The sequence below is a fragment of the Panonychus citri genome, unplaced genomic scaffold, assembly GCF_014898815.1.
Source record: "Panonychus citri isolate SS breed McGregor unplaced genomic scaffold, ASM1489881v1 Contig00018, whole genome shotgun sequence".
NCBI classification, from domain to species: Eukaryota; Metazoa; Arthropoda; class Arachnida; order Trombidiformes; family Tetranychidae; genus Panonychus; species Panonychus citri.
The window spans coordinates 1-22,336 of record NW_026515423.1 but is presented as its reverse complement, the minus strand read 5'-3'; the positions used below and the strand labels follow the sequence as shown (position 1 = coordinate 22,336).

Below are 22,336 nucleotides of genomic sequence, written 5' to 3'. Positions count from 1 at the left end.
GCGACACAAAGCGATGTGTGATTCACTTTCGCTGTAAATTGCAAATTAAATGTAAGATACAATTGCAAGAAAGTTTGAGTAGCGATGAGAAGATGTAAAGTTTACTCTTCTCATGAGAATTTACATCATCACTACTCAGTCATTTTCCTTTCTCTTCGTTTTCCTTCCTCTTTTCAACCTTTTCCTTCCTTTCACAGAATCAGCGACAAATTTGCTTCTCGATCAAAGATCAAATTGAAAGAATTGATATCAGAACTTTGCGGTCACAGGAATATCGTTGATCTTCGGTCGTTTAGTTTATTGTCCTCATTCACATGAAGAGCAACAGGTGATAACTTTTTCTTTCGAGAGAAAAGTAAAAGTGATGAGATAATTTGTTGGGCGTTGGTTGAAAATAAATGTGGTTTTTATCTCTAACATGGTGTGTAAATTGTAGCGAAACAATTTCATTGATTGAATCAACCGAAAGCAAACAGAATCAAATATCGGATCGATATTCGTTTGGATCCTTTTATGACTCGAATCCAAATAGGGCGAGTCAGTGAGTCTTCAAGTCAAAGTTTCTCTTTGGTTTTTTGTGTTTTTATTTCTTTTTTGTCTAATTGTTTTTCTTTTGATTTGTTCTTTTTCCAAGTGCTTTTAAAATGAGTGAACATAAGCCCACAGGTGAAGGAGACTTTGAAGAAGGAGAAAACATCGACTACAAAGCTCCACCAGAGAAAAGTTTAACCGAGATTTTGGAAACCGACAAAAACGATGAAAGCCTAACTCGGTACAAAGAAGCCTTGTTGGGAGATGCTGCTGTTAGTGCCCCGGTCGTTGATCCATCTAATCCCAATCGAGTGATTGTCAAAGGATTGGCCTTGTTAACCGAAGGTCGACCAGACCTTTATCTAGACCTTACAGGTAATGTTCCTACCGATGGTCGCCTTCAGCTCTTTGCTAATATCATTTATCTCTCATCTATTGACTAACCCTTTCAGGAAATCTCGCTGAACTCAAGAAGCGTGTTTACAAGATCAAGGAAGGAATCCAGTACAAAATAAGAATCGATTTCATTGTTCAAAGAGAAATTGTGACTGGACTAAAATATGTGCAAAAAATCAACAGATTGGGCGTTTTAGTTGAGAAAATATCACAAATGGTTGGTAGTTATGCTCCCAAAACCGAAATCCAATCTTACACGACGCCTCCGGAAGAGATGCCCTCAGGTCTCATTTGTCGTGGAAAGTATGACGTCAAATCTTTGTTCACCGATGACGATAAACACGAACACTTGAAATGGGAATGGACCTTTGAACTGGTCAAGGAATGGGAATAATTCTCGAGTCTTTTTTATGTGTCGTCTCTTATTTGGTTCGAAAAACTGGAATATTCAATGAAAGAGCCAATCAATCAATCGATTTCATTTATTTGCTTTGATCGAATCGTGATCGTGTGCCTATTGTACAATCTAATTAGATTGTGCGTCCAAATTAAACTGAATGTTCAGTTTTCTTTTAAATTGTCCAGAATAATTTTGATCCTTTTTTATCTTGTTCCTTTGCACTAAAACAAATTAAATCCAACTTTTCCACTCAATTAGTATTGTTGCAGATTAACAATTCAATTTATGTTCAAATAAGAAACTAATTTGCATAATTAACAATTAATATACTTTATTGATGGAAGATGGTAAATATTGAGAATTGGCTATTTTAAGTGAAATTTGATTATTGAAATGGATACAATTTGAGCCCTTTAATTATTTTATAAAATTTGCACCAATCAACTTTTAATTATCGATTATTAATAAATCGCGATTTGAACGGACAAATTGAAGATGGAAAGTTAAAGAATCGTAAGAACTGATCAGAGAATGATAATATCAAGTATTGTTTTGCTTCGAGATTGTATAAATATAGAATCAGGTCCTTTAGGAAAAGTTTGTGTTGATCATTTGATTGTAATTGTAACAATTAATCAACTCATCTTGGTAGAATGCGATGTCGAGACGAGTTACGAGACGAATTTCCTTGATAAGAAGCACCAGACAAATCTAAAAATATAATAACAATAATTGTGGTAATTTAAATTTTTAATTAATTGAATCAACTAATTATTGTTTTCAATAATCTTGTAGCTGTAAGAGTTTCGTTGCCTTCTCGAACTAATCAAATTGATCAATCACTTGATTGTCTCGATAAACAATCACCCTGATCAAGGAATTGTAATTGTCCAATTGATTTGGCAATTTAATAATGATTAAGAGATGGCGAAGCAAATCAAAAAACGACAATAGGAAGAACCAAAAGATTAAAACGAAAGGAAAACAATTAACTTTCAACCAATTGAATCAAATGATAAAGGATAAGGAGATTGAAGGAATTGTGTTGCTTATTATTCAGGTGAATTGAGGGCTAATTGTTGTTGATTAACACACAAAATTAACACAAGAAAACAAAATGAGATGTTACACTCTCCAAGTCTATTGTTTATTGTTGACAGTTAACAAGGTGATCAAGACACAGAACTGGAAACAGATTAAGAATAACTTTGCACTTTGGTTGATTCGAAACAATTGATCTCATTTGGAGATTCTAATTGATTCATTAATTGTCACTCTTCATTTCAAATTGAGTTTTCTTATTCATCTGAAAGGAGATTAGTTTGTATTGAGGTAAATCAAAAAGTGTGTCCTTGACAATCACAATCCTGGACAATCAAAATAACAGAAACATCAATCAACTTAAAGTCAAGACTAAATCGGGTTATTTAATCATCTTGATTTTGATGGATTAGATTAAGAGAAAGGACAAGTAGTTGTGATAATAATTGTTCCAATGAGAACAGAATCAACTATAATTTAATCAAAAGTTGAAAATAAACAAAAAGTTCTAAAAATCAAAATGAAACAATTAAGATATGATGATGACAATATATCCAAAAATATTAGATAAATTGGATTGCTAATTGTTGATATATTGCTTGGAGTTGCTTTGCGATGTTGATTGTGTTTTGGTTACAATTAAATCACTCATTTAAATGGAGTAATTTTCTGATAGATGATTATGATATGATTAATGTCTGTAATCCAAAACGGGAGTTGTTCTCTCTCACTCTCACGCTCGCTGTGTCTTTGTGTTTACACTTGAGGTACATTTTACATGGGGAAACATGAATGGGATTAAAAGACGATCAAGGATCAATGTAGGTAAACAGATTAAGTAAGACAAAGAAATCAGGTAGTAACCCAAATCAGGACTTTGATTAGGAGGAGAGGGAGAGTAGGAGATGAAGGATGATTGTGATGATGATGATGAGAATAACATAAAAATTGTGCTATACACTTGAAATTACATTTCACATTTTGGTCAAATCAAAAAAAAAACATCGGATAAAAGGGATAAATGATAAGGTTAAGACAATTTAAGAAAAAATTGGTTCCTTGATTTTTTGTTTGCTTGTTGAGTTTAAGTAAAAAAGGTAAAATAATGAACGTGATAAACTAATCTCCCCTTTCTTTTATCATCTTCATGATGTGTGTGTGTTTTCATTGATGATGAAGTTTAAATAGAAATAATCAACTCAACATCAATTCGATGGATGAAGGCGCCTTAAAAATATCGAAACTCGCCTTTTTTACCTTGTCTCTCTTTACGGATCCAATCTTCATCAGGAGATCCTCTTGTTAAACGGCTTCCTCTTTCACTTCGGTTGAATTGGTAGTTACTTGAAATTGGTTCAACGATTGTATTGGGAACATGAGCGATTTGTCCACGAGAATTGCGAGCTTTCCACCAGTTTCGTGATGAATCTAATATTTCTAAAATTTCACCTCTGAAAAGCGACAACAGAACGAGAGAAAATGGAAAAAGATGAATCAATATTATGAGTCAATTGTTTTCTTTTCAAGGCTTCAAGGGCTGGGCAATCTCGAGTTCTTTTGATGAGCTTTGTGATCCCGTTAAATCAGGAAAAAAACGCCAACTTAATCAAAAATAAGTGGGCATTCATGTTATATCACCTAAACAAGTAAATTGTTTTCTTGGGTTTAATTGGGTTGGTAGCGGAATCATTTCAATTGCTCAGCTCTTTTTGAACTTGAAAGTAAAAGCTTTTGTTTTATTGCTTATAAACCAAAACAATAAAGATAATAAATGATCAATCATACTTTTCAACAGTCAATTCCTTTTCATTATTGGCAGTTCTTGGGAATAAAACCTGAACAATCTTGGCTCCTTTATCTTGCAATTCATTTAACCAAGTTGTTTGTTCCAATTCACTGAGATGCCCCATCGTTGGAGAGTCTCTTTCAATTGAGTCAATGGGTGAAGGTGGTGGGTGTCGTGCATGATGCATACCTGATGGAGGTGGAGGAGGACCTGCTCAAGGTAAAAGCGAGAAATATAAATAGTGTCATTATAAACACGAAGAAAACAATAGATGGGAATCAAGGTGAAAGTCAAGACGAAATTTGCATACCTTTGTGTGGAGGTGCAACCATATGATGCTCTAAGTGATCATCAATGTCACTATCAACAAAGTGCGGAGGATGGTGACGACCATAGTCAGATCGGTCTCTTCTGACGGGCGTCTCCCTGCTTAAAGGTAAACCGTCATCTTCATGTTCAGATGTCTCCGAGGAAGAGAGGAAGCCCATCAAATCTTTTTCCGTTATAGTCGGAGCCCAACCATCGGAGAAAACAGGTTGATACACTTGACCCAGACGAGAAGATGGACCGATCGGGTGTCTAACAGGTTGAGTCCAATTAAGACCAAGCGATTGCCATAGTTCAGTTTCCTTACTGGTGCAACAATTAGATAATAATTCAATGGCATCGGCACTTAAATATGGGACTGTCACTGCTCCCGGATCAATGGGAACTGGACCTAGAATAGCAGAGCGAGGAGATGGAAATGAAAAGCAACCGGGAGTTAATTAATTCCTTCAATTCTGTTTTCAGGGTGAATCAGGGATAGAGAATATGAATCAATCATGATTCATCAAATTAATTTAAAAGGGCAACATACCATTCATGCGAGCAGCTTCAATTATTATTGCTAAAGGTGTAAACAAGAAATGGACCAGTTCTGGTGCATTAGGATCATGAATAAAACCTGATGATTAAAAGTAAATAAGCAAACATTAATTGAATAAGTGGTCAAGATTGTTGGAACGTTTTCTTCTCAAATCAAGAGAGAAATTCAACTTTTTCTTTCGCCTCTCAAATAAGGATTGTTACCTTTCAATTTGGCCAATAAATTAAATGCTAACTTGAACTTTCCAAGAATCTCGTAAAACTCAACTTCGCTTGGCCCTCGAGCTCTAATTGAAAGTAAACCATCACCACCATGAGCTGCACCTTTACCTGGAAAAGGGAAAGAGGAAACATGTTACATTAATAGATTGCGAGTAACAATTAGCGAAACCATTTAACGTTTTACAATAACAGTTAATGATTATAATGAAAAAGATTTCAAGCGAACGAAAAGATTTGATTAGACGTAAACAAAAAATAAAGATAAACTCTTATTAATTGATTGATTATTAACAGATAATTGATTTTGTTTAGATAAACACAAGTTATCATAATCTTATTCTTCATCTCAATTGTTGATATTCAAATTGAATGAATCGAATACAAACCTCCTCGTTTGTGACTACGAAGTTGGAGTTCCTTCAATGCTACAGCAGCGTGTTGAAGTCGTTGGATGAATCTTTCGATATCGTCGAAACAATGGTTCAGAATCGAAACGTAACGTTCGTTTGAAAGAGACTGAAGAATAGAATAGAAAAGTTGAACAATATTAAAAATCAGTAATTAGTAAACAAAATTCAATTAAAGTGATAATCATCATGACAATGAAAAAGGAACGTTTCGAATGTGAATATTATTGAGGTAAGAAAATAATTAAAATTATGTAGACACGAAGAGGATTAAATTGTTCTACTTGATAGGCTTTCTCTTTTTAATCATTGGAGATAAAGGTAATCACTTTCATTTGAATTTGTGCTTCTCTATTGTAGTTAATTAGATTGATCATTAACTAATTCGCAATGATGGAGAGTATCAATCAAAATTCCAGATGAGTTTATGTTCAACATTTCCGGCTTTTGAAACATCTTTTATATTCTCTTTAAGGACAACATGTTCATCTTTTTCATTATAGATTCTCTCTTTTCTTTCTTGTTCTTTCCTTTTTCGATATAACTTGAACTGAGAAGAAAAGAGGATAGCACGATGATTGGATGATAGAGGATGATGATAGGAGAGAGAAGGTAAAGATAATTTGTTTCTCTTTTTCTCTTCTTCATTTGCCCTGGAGGGGATCAACTTAAGCAACAGTAGCTCAGGAATGTACAGATTGACGAAAGGAAAGAAGAAAGAAACAAATATTTCTTTCAAGTGAATCTTTGATAAACACAAATTACGATAATTAGGATCAGGTAAACATACCTGGTCATGAGAATTGGTTCTCGGAGCTGCATTGTGATTTGAATCAATTGAACTTGTCGTGGTTACAGATCTAGAGTCATGGTCACGAGAATTGTGTCCTGGTCCTAATGGTGGAGTCCGTCTTTGAGGGGAACTGCTTATAGATGGTGAGGCTGGTTTCCTAAAAAGAACAGAAGGAAACAAATTAAGACGAAGCACTACACTGATCACACAATTCGATCACAAATCGTTGAGATGATCGGAAAACAACAAGAGAATCCGGAAATAAATGATGACTCTCACTTTTCTCTTTGAGCTGCAAGAGCGTTGAATGCGTTGACTGTTTCTTTAACGTGAACATTGACGGAAATGGGATTGGGTTCGTGGTGAATATGGTCCACGGTGATGGCGAGATTGCCGTGTTTCCTCATCCAACTGGAAATGTCTTCAGCTATTTGTTGAGCAGAATGGGAGACACACTGGAAAATATGAAGTTCACCTGGAAAGAGAAGCGATAACGAAATAATCAAGATGAATAGACAATTAACGAGAAAAATGTATATCAAGGTAGATGAAGAGATTGGTAACAAGAGAGTGAGGGAGAGAAAAGAGAAATTAAAAATGGGTTATGAAGAGTATGACAATTGGAAAAAGGAGACAATCAATTGATGAGAAACAAGAGAAGAGAAATGATTCATACATTGAGAACAAAACAAGAAATTATCTAAAGAATATCATGAAAACGATTACCTTGACTTTCTTCCGGATGTTGGACAGTGAAAATCAATATGTTATCATACATGTGATCTCGATGGCTGAATGAGATTGGCTGTTGGATGAAGGCAACAGGAAACCTCTCAACGATATCATTTGATTCGACATCAATAATTAACATATGGCTACCTGATCGAGAGAAGAGAAGATCCAGTTAATAATCAACGGATGAAACAAGATTCAATGGATTTACCTTCGATTTTAACAAACATTCGCTGAGTCCATATCCCTGAGGTCTTTTCCATAGCAAACAAACGCTGAATGGCCACTTTGGGTGTTATCGGTTGTTGTGAGGTCATCGATGTTGAGAATGTGGCTAAATGTTCAACCACATAGTTTTCCTGGTTACTTGGTCTAGAAACCATTTTGTCACAGTAATTTAAGGCTCTCCTGATGGATTTTGATACTTTCTGTTAAACAAGAGAAGAAGATTGAATTGAGAAGAGGTCAGTTGATGACAATGAATCCATGTGATGGTTGAAATGATAACAACAAAATTGACCACACCAGCAAGTTTGACGGTCTTTTTCAGTTTCTATTTAAAACAACACAAATTTTGTTTACCTTTAACTGTTGTTGATGGGAGATTATGATGTTAATGTGTTAACGATGTCATCGAGACAAAACTATTAAGGAAAAGGTAAAGAAATTAAAACAGGTTGTAGAGTAAATAACTTTAATTAAGTAGGTGTTGATGTTTGAATTTTATTAAATTCCAACCACACTTTTTAATACAATCATGTAATACAGTCAACACATAATTGTTTTAAGATGATCTAAAAAGGTGAGATGTCTCCCTTAAAGTAAAGTTAATTTTTCTTATTGATTAAGAAAAGTAACTTTTACAACTGATGATCTAACTATCGGTTGAAGCGCCATCTCTAGGGTTCTATTGTAGTTGTAACAAGTGGTCTCTGTGGCGGACCGATTGATAAAAGGCCGCAACGGACACTTGTTAGGAATAAGAAATTAGATACAATCTTAGACAATGTATTGAGAGAAACGGGGACTTTTCTGGTTCTTCTTGAATCTCTTACCTTAATCGAAAGTGGATTAAATGAAATGATTGATCAGTGAAGGCTGATTATCAGGTAGTTGTGTTAGTAATGGAAAGCAGAGCGATTGTTGATTAGTCGGAATGAGTTGAGGTGAAAGGGTTCAGGTGAATTCGGTCTGGTGTCACAAACAAGGATTAAAATAGACAATTGTTACAATTAGAAAGCAAACAATCCGGTTAATTGGAAGATAAAATTGATTACTAATTGACAACTAATTGTCTCTTGGTTGAGGTGAAAATGACAACAATCACAGTTGATAATCTATTAATATGTTATTGATTAAGTATTTACTATTGCACACAAGATTTTCTCTTCTCTCACATTCTTATTTGGCTTCCATTTACAAAGATAAACACAAATGACATGAAACACTAACGATGATTATTAAGCCGATGATGAAGTGGATTAGTTGACAATTAAAGAGAAACACAAGGACGGAAAATGGAAAAGTTAAAGAGACGAAACTTTGTATCCCAATAAAATGGCGATTCTTCAACCCGAAAGTTTAATGTTGATTTTGTTCATTAAAATGGTTTGTAGTTCAAGTTGTTGATCAGAAGAAGAAGATGGTGATGAGAATAAGAAAAGAATAAGCTGAAGATGAAGATGAAGATGAAGATGAAGATTTAATGGAAGAAATGAAAAGGCAAAAGAAGAAACAACATTAAGATTGTGAAAGAACCTGAATCAATGAATGAACCGAGTAAAAGAAACAAAGTGTTCCAACTTTCTGGTCTCTCCCTTTTTTCTTTCTCTCCCTTTCATCGAGTCTTTTCTCTTGCTATTTACCTTCTTCTCTCTCTCAATTATCTTAATCCAAATCACTATCATAATCCATTTGCGATTTAATCTTGAACTTTTAATGTCGAATTAGAAAAACACATAACAATTAAGAAGATCAACTCAATCCAATTGATTGCTTATGGGATGATCTTAATTGTTGAAGATAAATTGATTAAGATCAATTGCAATTAGTAAAAATGGAAGGGAAATGATCAATATCAATATTATCATTATAATTCCAATATCAGGTTGATTACATTTTAATTTGCTAATTATTTTCCGTGTTTATTGTTTTCAGAGCGGAAAAACTGATTAAGATTATTAATGAAGATTCACATTCAAATGAATACAGTCATCATCATGATTAAGAAAACACGTTGATCAACTTGGTAACAAAAAGATGATCGTGATTATTATAACAATCGTGTTGAATTATTATTTAAATACATTTTCTGGGTTAATAATCATAATAAAGATGATGATTAACTAATAGCAGAACCGGAATGCCAATTGTAATTGATTACATATTGTATATTGTGATCTGCTTAATTGGCATCATAAATTAAACTAATCATTGATTATCTAATCATCGTAAAGAAAAGCAATATTGGTTGAAGCAGAATTTGTGAATACTAATTTGTATCGAGGATCGAGAGAGAGAGAGAGAGGGTGGAAATCGAATTTAACTAATCAAATTGAATAGATATCAAAACGATCTCACTTTTAAATCTCTATTGATTCATCTATCGATCTAAAATCAAATCAATTATTGATGCAACTACGATGTATTTCTAATACTAATAATTGATCTGCCGAACTATTCTCTGTCATTATTAAGGAAAAATCGTAGCTAGATGATAATTGAGAAAAGCAACAAAAATTAGAGTTTTAATTATATGAATCAAAATTGATTACGAATAAGAAATAACATTTCGATACGAAAGAGAAAAGCAAACATGCATATTTAGAGATAAACAATTTGATTGATCGTTTAATTCTGATTAGTCGAATTTAATTCAACAATCAAATGCTCATTAAAATGTAAATAGAGAGAAAGTGGTTTCATTATTGTAAGCGAGTAATTGGAAATATCTTGATTATGATTAAATGTTTGAGTGTAACAATCAACATAATCTTTGGATGTTTGATTGCTAATCTTAATTGATTAGCTAAAACTATCATCTTATTTTTGGGAACTGATAAAAATAAATCTTACCAATTGATTATCGATACTTTTCAAAAGTAAATCGCATCTCAACTTAAGATTTCTCAATTATTAACAATCAGGTAAACAATTAAATCGACCTTGGATTTATAACTTCAATTATTTTCAACTCAGTTGCATCAATTTACCTGATGACCCAGTTACGAGTTTATTGACAAAGATATCAAAGGCCTCGAGGGAATGATAAATCAGTTAAATTTTCCGAAATTTAATTCTGAAATTAATTGCTTGTAATCAGAAAGTTACAATAGTAATTATATTTTTCATTCATCACTTCGTCAGGTGTTTTTCGGGTTAAGATTCAAAGAAATGATAAGTGAAAACCTACGCATTTGTGAATAATTGAAACAAACAATTAAGAAAATAGTTGATCAATCAACTTATTGAGCTCAACCTTGAATCAAAGGCAAATTTTAACCTCTAATTGTTGTTGATTAATCATGACACTTGTTGATTGGATTGAAATAATTTCTAAAATGGAAAAAGTAAATGATTGGAAACTTTAGCTTTGTTTTAATCACAGATTTTGATACAACTTTATTAATCTTGATCCAATTCTATTATTAATCGTTGACCAAAAACTGAAATCATTTACTTCAAGTCCATTAATTGTGGTACATGTATAAACCATTTGATTTGAGATCCGATAAAAGGCTTTGCAAATATCAAAAAAATTACGGTTTATGATATAATAACTGATCCATTGAGCGTCTTATCAGAGCCATGAGACTAAATTAGAAAAAGATTAATTTCTTTGTCAGGAATATGCAATTGATTCAAATCTAAACTCTCTCAAATGTTTGTAGTGTTATTTCAACGTCCATGAGCATTATTTAACTTGTGATTCCATGATGGTTGAGCTAAATTGATGAGTTCGAATTTGCTTCGCTTAAATCAATTAGAAATGATCAAGTCAATCGATGAGCTAATTCTGATACGAGCAAACATTTCGATGATCCAAATTGGTACACAGAACGAGAGCCAATATAATGTTAATCCATCCAAAGTAATGAGGTAAACGAAGTTATCTTGGTCATGATAAAGTCTCAGCTGATTTACTGTGACGATAAATTTTATTGAAAAAAACGATGAATGTGCTTGATACCAGGGCCAGTAAATTGTACAATCAACAATCAACATGACCATTTAAAATATTATCTGGTATGATAGCCCAGATATTCAAGCGTTTATCAAAGTTGTAGATTAACCTTCGCTTAGATCATTCCAAGCCTTTCGTTGAATTGATTTAAAGTTAGGATGTTACAGGTATTCTGCTTCTGGAACTTGATTTCAAAATTTACATGTTGACACTCGATCTAAGTGGACAATGAAGGATGCAGATATTTGGTCCTTTGCCGTTCCTGTTTTCATTTCTCGGATCAGAATTAGATATAAGAGGGGAAAGTAAGAATAGAAAATGAAGATGATGTGATTATGGACTGGAGAGACAGTGAAAGCGACAGTGATAGTGACAAAAGAGAATTTAAATGAAATTGGAGATAACAGGTGGAAATAGAAACAAAGAGAGAGAGAGAGAAAGAAAGAGAGGGGGAGAGAGAGCTTTAAGTCGTCACGCAGATATGAAGTCCGAGAGGGATTGATGAAAACAGATTCATTTCAGCTCAGGATTGGTGAAACTGAAATGTGCCATTAATTAATCTTTGGGTCGAGAAGATTTTTTTTTCTTCTTTTTGTAAAAACAGCAGCATCTAAAAAGAGATGAAATGAAATAATGGAAAATTAATATGAATTGATTGAGCAATTTGAATGATAGCCAAAAGAATCAGATGAAAGAAACTCTAATACACCGAATGAAGAGAAAAGGTCAAATTACTTTGTTTCCGACACAACTTCCACTTCAGCGGGATCTTGAACTTTGGATCTAGAATGACCGGTGGTTGGATCATCATTGGTTAATTCGCCATTAGTTGAGCTAACTACTTGTACGGAGCCATGTCTATCGGCTGGAGTCAAGTATTCTTTCATGGGTCCTATGTTTTTAGTGAAGTCCTTTTGTCCAATTCTGTCGCTTCTTTCATTTAGTCTAAATCTATCAGAGTCCATGCTTTTATCACCATCACCCCATTGCTTTTGAGTTCAGAGACATTTCCGCAAATGGATCCAGAGAGAGTCACCAATTGAATCAAAATAAAATAAGAAAAAAATTAATATCAGATCGAAGAGATTAGTGTTTATTTTTATACATCTTTTACAATTGATAGAAGGATATTCTTTCATGATAACTCGAAAGAGTAAACAATAAAAGTATAAAATACGAAACAAGTGGTTGGGCTGAACTCTAAATGAATCAGTCTCAACACAAACCTAAAAGGTGAAAATGAGTTGGTATCAAGGTTATCGTTAATTAGATTCGACTGTAAGATGTAAAGATTAATTCATTTTTGAACACATACTTGATTTACTGAGTGCCAATCAAATATTCCATCATCTGCAAATCCTTCTCGGTGAAATAAATCGATGAATAATTTTTTCAGGTATTCGTAGTCTGGAGTTTCAAAGAAATCCAGTCGACGAACATAACGTAAGTATGTAGCAAATTCTTCCGGAAATCCTTCACATAGAATTTCAATCGGTGTTGCTCGTTTCGTATCACCAATTTTTTGATATCTTTCTTTCAGAGTATCGGCCTTTAATCCTTGCCAAGGTAAACTTCCTCGCAAGAAATACATGAACATGTGACCAAGAGCTTCCAAATCATCTCGACGACTTTGCTCTGGAAAAGAAACAAAATTTGTCAGAATTTGGTAGGAAGTGAATTAAACTTCTGAATCCTTGGTCGAAACAAGGTCAAACTTAATCATATTTCTACAAAGTGTCAGAATTTTAACCTTTCAATCAGTTGTAACATACATAATCACTCTGCTTGAAAATTAAAAATTGTTTCCAATATAAAAGACTAAAAGCATGGCTACTCAGGTGAGTTCAATCAAAGACAACCTGTTAAGTATTTACGGATTCAAGAGGATCTCTAACCTTTGCCAAGATGTGTGTTGATACTCATGTATCTGGCAGTGCCGGTTAAACTTTTATGTTCCCGGTAAGGAATATGTTTATTTGTCTCCGGATCGATGTATTCCTTGGCCAAACCAAAGTCGATCATATGAATTACCGTCTTCTTGGAGTTTGGCCTTCCCAAGAGAAAGTTTTCTGGTTTCACGTCTCGGTAGATGAGATGCTTGGAATGAACATATTCTATTCTATTAAACTATGAGAAAAAGGAAAATAGAAAAGTCATCAAAGGTGAATGATCAAAAATCACAGAAAAATTCACATACCAATTGAAGAGCTATTTGGATGACTGTTTTTACTGAAAACCGACGCTCGCAAAGATCGAAAAGATCTTCTAAACTTGGACCCAGTAGTTCCATAACCAAGGCATTAAACTTACCACAAGGTCCAAAGTAATAGATTTTTGGAATGCCCTCTGAGAAAGAAATGACAAAAAGCTATTAGAATGGGCAATGAATCACTCACACAAATGGTAAACACATGATTGAGATTTGGGTTTTTCGTGAGTCAAACAAGGCCACAGAGAAAGAGAGAGGGAGTATTACTACAAATACTCACCATGGTTGCCAAGAAGTTTGTAGAATCTGTATTCCAAGTGCAATTGAGGAGCTTTGGTTTTCATAGCTTCCAATTTAATGGCCACATGTTCGCCAGTGTATAAATTTTTACCTAAATGGAGAAAGAGCAACAATGTTTATTCTTTGCGAAAGAAAATCGCTATTGATTGGAGACATGACTACAATCAATTTCATTTGGATTAATCTATTTCTTAAGGATCATAAATTTGATATACCGGTTGTTGTATAAATAAATAACTAGATTATGATTAGGTGGTTGTATGGAGAACAAGAGCAAGAGCAAGAGAGAGAGAGAGAGAGAGAGAGAGAGAGAGACAGAGACAGAGAGAGAATGTGGATGATAAGAGAGGAAAAAGAGATATAAAGAGAAGGGGATGGAGTAGGAGGAAAGGAGAGGAAAAGGTGAGAGAGTAAAAGTCAAAGGCCGGAATAAAGTGAAACAAAGAACGAGGAGGAACATTAACAGGATTTCGGTGATGGGCAAGGTAAATGGTTCCTTTCTTATTCTTGATGCTCTCTTTTTCTTTCCACTTGTATGTGTGGTTCAACCATCTTCCCATTCAACCAGTTTTAGTAGAAGAGAGAAGAGGGGAGATAGAGATAAGCAGATAGCACAAAAAGGCCAAACTCCATCTTCTAGGCCTTAATCCAACTTACCTAATCTGAGTTCACCGAAATTACCGGAACCGATTTTTTTGCCCACCTTGAAATTGGGCCCGACCATGAGAGCGCCAGAGGCACCTCCAGCCACACTCGAAGAAGCTGAAGATATTCTCATTTGAGATTGCATCTGAAAACAATTCTTTCTTGATATTGACGGGGTTTCACTTTTCTTTTACTCTTTCGCGACTTTTGAGCAACCGGATAAAAAGTCTAGACGAAAACTAAACGAATGGACATTTTTCAACAGAGATTAAAATAAATCCTTGGAAACAAACAGTTTACCTGAGATTAAATTCAACTTCAACCACAAAAGAAAGAAAATAAATAAACACAATTAGACAAATTGGAAAGACAGAAAAACTCACAACACACCAACAAACCAGAGAAAATGAATGCGCCATCTCTTGGACTTTCAGCGAACATTTCTGGTTGAATTTCTTTCGACGACATTTAAACAGTTTGGTGAGTATTCTAATCTTTGATTGCGATTGATTCTATTCCTATTTAGCTCTGGATTCTGGTTGGAGTCTAGTTACCAAAGGATTTCGGCTAATTACTGTTCGTCGTCTCTATCAATCAATCGAATCATCTGGTTATCTCTTCAATGTTAAAACAACTCGAGGCGGATCCTTGATTGTCATTATCTAATCAGAAAATTGGATTAACCATTTTAGTGAAAAATACTAACCAGAAATTATTGATTGAATTTACCTTGCAAATGAAAACAGTGATAAATTGTGAAAGTGTCTTCATCCTTGTTTCAAGTTTAACATGACCAACATATAATTTAATCTACAGTCGCAATATTGATTGGGATTCGTGAATCAATAATGAGGACGCAAATCGATAAAGACTTTGACTATTCCATTTATATGAATTTATCTTCAATTAGTGAGTTTCATCAACATTTACAATGTTTCATATTGTCAATGATAACGAAATGTTCATTGTAAGTTGATTACTCCAATTAGTTTAAATGGCTCAGAGAGATTTGTCCTTTCAATAAACAATAAGATAATCAAATCGGATTGAAAATTTTGCTGCACTTTGATTTTAGTTTAATGAAAACGATAACAAATAAATAAATGGTGATTAAGTTGAAACGCTTTTTGATTAATATTATTACAGGAAATAGATTGTAAATCGAATCTAAATATTGTGATAGTAATCATTTGATTCCTATTGAACGAATACAATGTTCAAAAATAGTCCAAGTGAAAGCAGTCATGGCAGCTCTTCTCATTAATCGTGGAGTTAATCCAATAAAGAAACCAATTGATCCTTTATCTCTAAAGATAATAGCTACCGATGAACTTAATCCAGGAAATCCTTTTGGATCAAGTTGCATTCTGGTTTTAATCACATCAGCTGGATGAGTTATTATCGATGCAAAGATGCCCGAGACCAATGAACAAGTGAAATTGATGAAAGTCTCGAGGTTGGGCTGTGGATTATCATGATGATTACGTGAATTTAAACAACAATTAGCAGCATAATTTCGTAATTGACTGTAAAACATGTAATATATTCCTGAATAGGGAACATCTCTCAATATTGTTGGAAATGCTCCAGAATAAAGTCCACGAAGTCCATGCTGACTGTAGACCAATCGAAAGGCACTTGGAATACTTTTATTACTAAATTGACCACTTTCGAATTGAGTTTTAATCACAGTAACTGGAATGAGAATTGATGCCGCTAATAAACGAGCAGAAAGTCCAATAACCATCGCTTGACCAGCCGAAGGTTTTTCATCTGTAGTACAAATTAACGTTTGTAGTTGGTGGAGAGAAGCGAAATAAAGTCCAACACCAGGAATACAGCGAAGAAGCGACTAAATTTAGAAGATAATTTTCGTCAAAAATCAATCAATGAGGATACAAAGTAATCAGTTAATCACTTTGTGGATTAGAATTTACCGGAACTGTTCCTCTCCATAGACCAACTATACTTTCACTGCGAATCACATCAGAAAACGTTGTCATCAATTTTATTTTGTTAACTGTAACTCTAAAATTGTAAGTCCAATGATTAGTTTAAATTGAATGATTTAAGTAAGCAAATCACTTACCCTGAATCATGAGAATTGGCAGTTAAATATTGAACATTTTGCATTCGCGTCTTTAATAAATCCAGAGGTTGGAACAATAAAGTTGAACATGTTGAACTAAACGAGCCAACGATAAATGAACGAGCCACTGGATTCTGTTGAAGGTAATCAATTAATTTAGATGAACTTGTATCAATCATTTTCAGCAATTAACTTGTGAATAAAAGTTAACAAATTATCTGCTTCCCAACAAAGATCAAGTTGAAAAAGATTACAATCAATCCTTTCAAATACATTAATTATCAATAATTTCACAACCCACTTTGATTATTATCAATTAGATTCGTAATCAAAACTAATAGAAAGCAATTGTTAACCTTAATCACTGATTCCATCGATCACATTTCATGATTATAAGCATATTATCACCACTGATTGTTGACTATCTACTTTAAAAAACCATCATGATCATCTTATTATTGATTAATGATATTAATTAGATTTGTAGTTGATTGAATAAGTATGATAATGATAATAATTTGACTTGACAATCAACAATTATTAGCAAACAACAAAGATGTTGATCAAATCTGATTATCATTGAGTCAACTGCCACTAATTGTCCTAGATAATGAAATGAACCATATTGAAAACAACAGTTTAATGTTAATTGTGATTATCGTTTTTAGCATCTTTTAATTATCTTGATTGTTTCCATCATCAGTTATAAGCTTTTCCTGTTATTGCAGATTAAACCAGATTTGTGGTTGAAAATAATCGTCCGACTGATTGGATCAATTTAATCAATTGATTACAATCTATGACGTTTTCAGTTACAATCGAAAGATAATAAATTCTAACTCTATCGATGACTAATTATCGTGACAATTTAATCAAACAATTGCATAATAGATTGTTGGCTGATAGATTTAAGCATTTTCAGGAACTGATCAAAATTTGCGTTGACAATCTAATTGTACAAACAAGTTATTCATTGAATATGAAAATATCAAACTAATTAAACTGACTAATTGACTAATTAATAGAATTTCATCTGCTGATTATATCTAAAAGTGAAGCTCTGAATTTCGAAAAAGACTTGACCTTGTTTCGATATTTAAACTAAGATTCCATTCAAGACGATTAGTAACTAGATTAAACTGATTCGTTTCTTGTTTAACATTTAACGACGAAAAATGTAGTTGAATCAGCTCAGAAATTATCGTTTATCAAATCGCCAAAAGTTCTGCTAATGATAATTTCCAAACAAATGTAGTTGTAATCACTAATCACTTAATTACTCAAACGCTTAATCAAATTATGATTGTTAAATCATAAGTATTTTACTGTATTACTTTATTATCGTGTTTAGAATGTGGAAAAAGTTATCAGACAATTGCTACAATTAGAAAAGTTAATTGAATGGTTAACTTTAGATCTTGAATATCAAATAAGAACAATTGGAAGTTGAACCTTTCGATTTTGTAACAATTTGTGGAAAAACAAGCATAAAATCATATGAAAAAGAAACAAACATTAGTCAATTAATTAAAAGTAATTGAAAGTAGAAATTGTTGAGAAACAACAATTAGATTAACAATTAACTAAACAATTACCTGGTCGAAAAACTGTTTCACTTTAGTTTCCATTAACTAAATTGACAAAAAATGTGAACAAATGATTATGTTAGTCAATCAATAAACAAGAAATTGTAATGACAATTGGGCAACGATATCGACAATGATTAAGTCAATAAATTGGGAAGGTAACTTAAGATTAGGATAACTAAGAAATTACGTTGACAGATTAATAATAAGAATTGATTGAACCTTTCAAATGGACAAATGATTTGAAACTAAACTCACTAACTAACTGTGATCATGATAATTGCTTTATAATTATAATCTTTTATCATGAAGATGATTGTGGTATTAATCATTTGCATCGTTGGTCTTGTGTCAATTCAACGTGAGAGTTGAATGAAAATGTAAGAGTTACTTTTGATCAATCGCATTTGGTTAATTGTTACCAAGGCAAAATGATAATCGTTATTGACTACGATATAATATCATTTACAAGTATGTCCATATTTGGTGATTGTTGATCATAATCTTAATTAGAATCACAATCAGTTTTTTCATTTCAATGATCTCTGAGAAATTACTTTCACTAATCATCGGAATTTTCCTTCATCAAATTGATTCATTTGTTGATCGAAACTCAACTTTGTTAATTAGTCTCTTGATTAATGACTGATAAGCAGCCATCAATTCACAACCTGTATGATTATTTTTCCATTTTTTCTTTTAAATCTTTAGAATAATCGAATGCGATTAAAATGATGAATCTATGAGAGTAAATATGATTTTTTGGTGCGATAATTTCCGATTTTTTCAAGAAAACTCACACAGTTCAAAATTGGCGCTTCTTCGGTTTGTTGATCATCAAGCAAACAGATGTTGGTGTTTACTGACATCGGTGACACTGAGTTGGTGTTTTGAAACTGTTTCAATTGTCGATTGATCATGGGCTTATTATTTGATGAAAATAAGCAAATTCTCACCTTATTTACCAATCATTGTAATAAAATCTCCTTTTTATGTATTTGCTCTGCAATTATCGTTACTTTTACTTTGGTGTCAGAAGGATATGTCGATCCAACATATTTTAGTGAAAATGCTCTTTTACCTGGATATGTGAACCGGGAATTCAGTGCTCAGCCTTATCTTAACTCTGTGTTGACCAGACTAAAAGATGTAACAAAATCAAGACCTGGTGAATTTGTGTCTGATTGGCTCGTCAATGAATTCAATTCAATCGGTTTACATTCATATGAACACAATTACACTTTTGAATATCCTTTTGATGATAAAAAGGTAATTTTTTAGATTCCTTTTCTAGAAATCTTAAGCAGCTAATCTAATTATCTGTTTATTTTCATTTTAGATAATTAATGGCAAATCTGTTTATGCAATTCTTGAAGCTCCAAGAGCACCAAATACAGAAGCTCTGATAATATCATCCCCGTACCAATCTTCAAAAAAGTTCAATGGGAAAACTTTACCTGGCATCGGTTTGATGTTGGCGATGGCTAAATATTTTAGCAAGAAAAGTTATCTAGCTAAAGATGTAATATTCTTGATTTCTGGTCAAGAGATTGGATTCCAGGCATGGCTCGATTCTTACCATGAAGTTTACTCATCACCTGTTTTAACTTCTGGTTATCTGACAGCTAAGAGTGGGCCCATACAAGCAGCCGTTAATTTACAAATTGATGATGAAGATATCACTCAATTGGAGATTGAGATTGAAGGAATCAACGGCCAGTTACCCAATTTAGATTTGTTCAATGTCGCCGTGGAATTAGCAACCAGAGAATCGATAACGCCAACATTTCATGGAAAATCGCATCCTTTCTCAACAGACTTTTATCAAGTTTCCCAAAATTATGCTTTAACAACAGGTAAACCATTTTCTCTGTTTACATTTTTTTGCCACAATACTAATCAACAAATGATTGATAATATTTTTAATTTTATCTCAGCTTCTATGATGATTTCCCAAGGAAAAACAAAATCAACAGGACTTCATGGTATTTTTCAAAAATATGCAATCCAAGCAATTACCTTGAAAGGGATCGGTCAGAATTCTGGAAACAAACAAGATGATTACCTTTCTGTTCCTTTTTATGTTGTTGGTCGAGTTGTTGAAGGTGTTTTTCGAAGTCTCAACAATTTATTGGAGAGATTTAATCGTTCGTATTGGTTTTACTTGCTACCTTCAACCCGTCGGTACATTTCCATAGGCTATTACATGATTCCATTCGGGCTGCTGGTGATACCTTTGCTATTCAAAGCCTTAAATATTTATTTGAAAATGAATCTGGATAGTTGCCATGATGAATCGGGGTCTTTATGGGCTGCGTTGCCTTTCAACTTTTATTGTCACGTTTGTGGATTTCTGGTCGCGTCTTTGCCGTTCTTTCTACAAAGATTTGCTTGGATTTACCAAAGCCATAATCTAGCTTTTAAAGAGGCCATTTATTATTCTTTAATTGTTTCCTCACTATTGTTCATCTTTAATCCTCTGGTCAAGCTGAACAAAAACTCAATCGAACTTCTGAAAGCAAGGCAGTGTGTCACTCTCATAAATTTGGCTTTAATTCTATCATGTTTATCTCTTTTTAATATTTCTTTGGCTCTTTTCCTTACCATCCTTATGATGCCCATTGCTTACATTTGTGTTTCTCTTCCAAACAATTTGCTTAGAAAACTTTTTTCACCATTGGTGTTTCTCATTCATCCTCTATCAATAAGTTATCTTTGTATACTTGGTACATCATTATGGTTCAATTCTCAATTGGACATTACCTCTCATATTCAACAGTCTTTTCAGAATCATAAATCGTTGCTACTTGGTCAACTGGAGGATTGGTACATTTATGGAAATTGGACTTATCTCTTTGGTTCTGCTTTTCTCTTCCCAATCTGGCTTCAAATTATTGATTGAATTTACCTTGCAAATGAAAACAGTGATAAATTGTGAAAGTGTCTTCATCCTTGTTTCAAGTTTAACATGACCAACATATAATTTAATCTACAGTCGCAATATTGATTGGGATTCGTGAATCAATAATGAGGACGCAAATCGATAAAGACTTTGACTATTCCATTTATATGAATTTATCTTCAATTAGTGAGTTTCATCAACATTTACAATGTTTCATATTGTCAATGATAACGAAATGTTCATTGTAAGTTGATTACTCCAATTAGTTTAAATGGCTCAGAGAGATTTGTCCTTTCAATAAACAATAAGATAATCAAATCGGATTGAAAATTTTGCTGCACTTTGATTTTAGTTTAATGAAAACGATAACAAATAAATAAATGGTGATTAAGTTGAAACGCTTTTTGATTAATATTATTACAGGAAATAGATTGTAAATCGAATCTAAATATTGTGATGGTAATCATTTGATTCCTATTGAACGAATACAATGTATAATGATATTCATTATTTATCAATAATCCAAAACTTGGTCTTAATCTCAATGAAATTTAATCCGTTCAATTATATTGATTGTTCATTTTTCCATTTACCTTTTTTTCTTGTTTCTCTTATTTTAATCAACTTGAGTTGTGTTCTTTTGTCCAATAAACTGTTGATTTATAATTAAGGTAAATTGTAAAGTAAATCAACTAATACTCTACATTAGTTGTTTTATAATTTAACAATCAAACAGTAAAAGTTGGTTGTGGTAATTAAAAGTATCGAGATTCTGATCATCATCTTCGTTCCCATTATCATAGAGAACGATGAAGACGAAGATGATGATGAGCGAGAAGATGATCGGATAATAGATACTAATTGAGTTTAAGTGTCACAATTAAGGTTAATTATTTCTTTGCTTTTTTCACTTTCATTTCAAGTCTGAATTTAAATTTTTATGACACATGAAAGGTAAGAGTAAAAGTAGATGACCATTGGTCACTAACACAAGGTTGGTAATGACAGAGACTCAAACAATGAAATTGTTTATTTGCCAAATGAAAATGTGATATTTATTGAAAATTGAAGGATATTAATCAAGTTTAGTTGAGCCATTAACATAATTGAATTAATGAAGTCATTAACTTTTGTTTACAATTTAGATAATAATGACAATTATATTGGTCTATGCTTAACTATCGGTAAATTATCCTTAAGGATGAAAAAACATTAACTTTTTAAGCATAATTAGACTCCAATGATTT

General features: G+C 33.0%; 5 protein-coding genes across 9 annotated transcripts; 2 read left to right on the top strand and 3 right to left on the bottom strand.

Annotated features, from left to right (window-relative positions):
* Positions 1-527: 527 nt before the first annotated feature.
* On the top strand, positions 528-1,581 carry LOC128394193 (rho GDP-dissociation inhibitor 1-like). The gene is made up of 2 exons (XM_053354488.1): positions 528-906; positions 984-1,581. Exons 1-2 carry the CDS (start codon positions 645-647, stop codon positions 1,319-1,321), a joined length of 600 nt encoding a protein of 199 aa, XP_053210463.1. The 5' UTR covers positions 528-644; the 3' UTR covers positions 1,322-1,581.
* Positions 1,582-1,641: 60 nt separating this feature from the next.
* Positions 1,642-8,847, bottom strand: LOC128394175 (epidermal growth factor receptor kinase substrate 8-like). Of its 4 annotated transcripts, none has more exons than XM_053354469.1 (13): positions 8,573-8,847; positions 7,758-7,819; positions 7,387-7,603; positions 7,170-7,322; positions 6,723-6,918; positions 6,441-6,600; positions 5,630-5,759; positions 5,226-5,351; positions 5,014-5,100; positions 4,465-4,872; positions 4,154-4,364; positions 3,617-3,819; positions 1,642-2,038 (listed from the first exon to the last, which is right to left on the bottom strand). In XM_053354469.1, the coding sequence occupies exons 3-13, from the start codon at positions 7,556-7,558 to the stop codon at positions 1,968-1,970; spliced, it is 1,917 nt and encodes a 638-aa protein (XP_053210444.1). In that variant the 5' UTR covers positions 7,559-7,603; positions 7,758-7,819; positions 8,573-8,847; the 3' UTR covers positions 1,642-1,967. The 4 variants fall into 4 exon arrangements, with proteins under 4 accessions (XP_053210444.1, XP_053210435.1, XP_053210424.1 ...); XM_053354460.1 differs by lacking the exon at positions 8,573-8,847 and adding an exon at positions 8,231-8,544; XM_053354449.1 differs by lacking the exon at positions 8,573-8,847 and having other exon boundaries at positions 7,758-8,027.
* Positions 8,848-10,745: 1,898 nt separating this feature from the next.
* Positions 10,746-14,883, bottom strand: LOC128394151 (casein kinase I-like). The gene is made up of 7 exons (XM_053354423.1): positions 14,525-14,883; positions 13,848-13,958; positions 13,556-13,704; positions 13,254-13,485; positions 12,674-12,993; positions 12,094-12,347; positions 10,746-11,968 (listed from the first exon to the last, which is right to left on the bottom strand). Exons 1-7 carry the CDS (start codon positions 14,655-14,657, stop codon positions 11,914-11,916), a joined length of 1,254 nt encoding a protein of 417 aa, XP_053210398.1. The 5' UTR covers positions 14,658-14,883; the 3' UTR covers positions 10,746-11,913.
* Positions 14,884-15,377: 494 nt separating this feature from the next.
* LOC128394159 (mitochondrial glycine transporter-like) lies at positions 15,378-18,429 on the bottom strand. Of its 2 annotated transcripts, XM_053354435.1 has the most exons (4): positions 18,197-18,429; positions 16,602-16,735; positions 16,450-16,540; positions 15,378-16,364 (listed from the first exon to the last, which is right to left on the bottom strand). In XM_053354435.1, exons 1-4 carry the CDS (start codon positions 18,227-18,229, stop codon positions 15,699-15,701), a joined length of 924 nt encoding a protein of 307 aa, XP_053210410.1. In that variant the 5' UTR covers positions 18,230-18,429; the 3' UTR covers positions 15,378-15,698. The 2 variants fall into 2 exon arrangements, with proteins under 2 accessions (XP_053210410.1, XP_053210404.1); XM_053354429.1 differs by lacking the exon at positions 18,197-18,429 and having other exon boundaries at positions 16,602-17,723.
* A 494-nt stretch (positions 18,430-18,923) lies between these two features.
* On the top strand, positions 18,924-21,487 carry LOC128394142 (glycosylphosphatidylinositol anchor attachment 1 protein-like). Its single transcript, XM_053354411.1, has 3 exons — positions 18,924-19,456; positions 19,527-20,043; positions 20,125-21,487. The coding sequence occupies exons 1-3, from the start codon at positions 19,106-19,108 to the stop codon at positions 21,087-21,089; spliced, it is 1,833 nt and encodes a 610-aa protein (XP_053210386.1). The 5' UTR covers positions 18,924-19,105; the 3' UTR covers positions 21,090-21,487.
* The last annotated feature ends 849 nt before the right edge of the window (positions 21,488-22,336 follow it).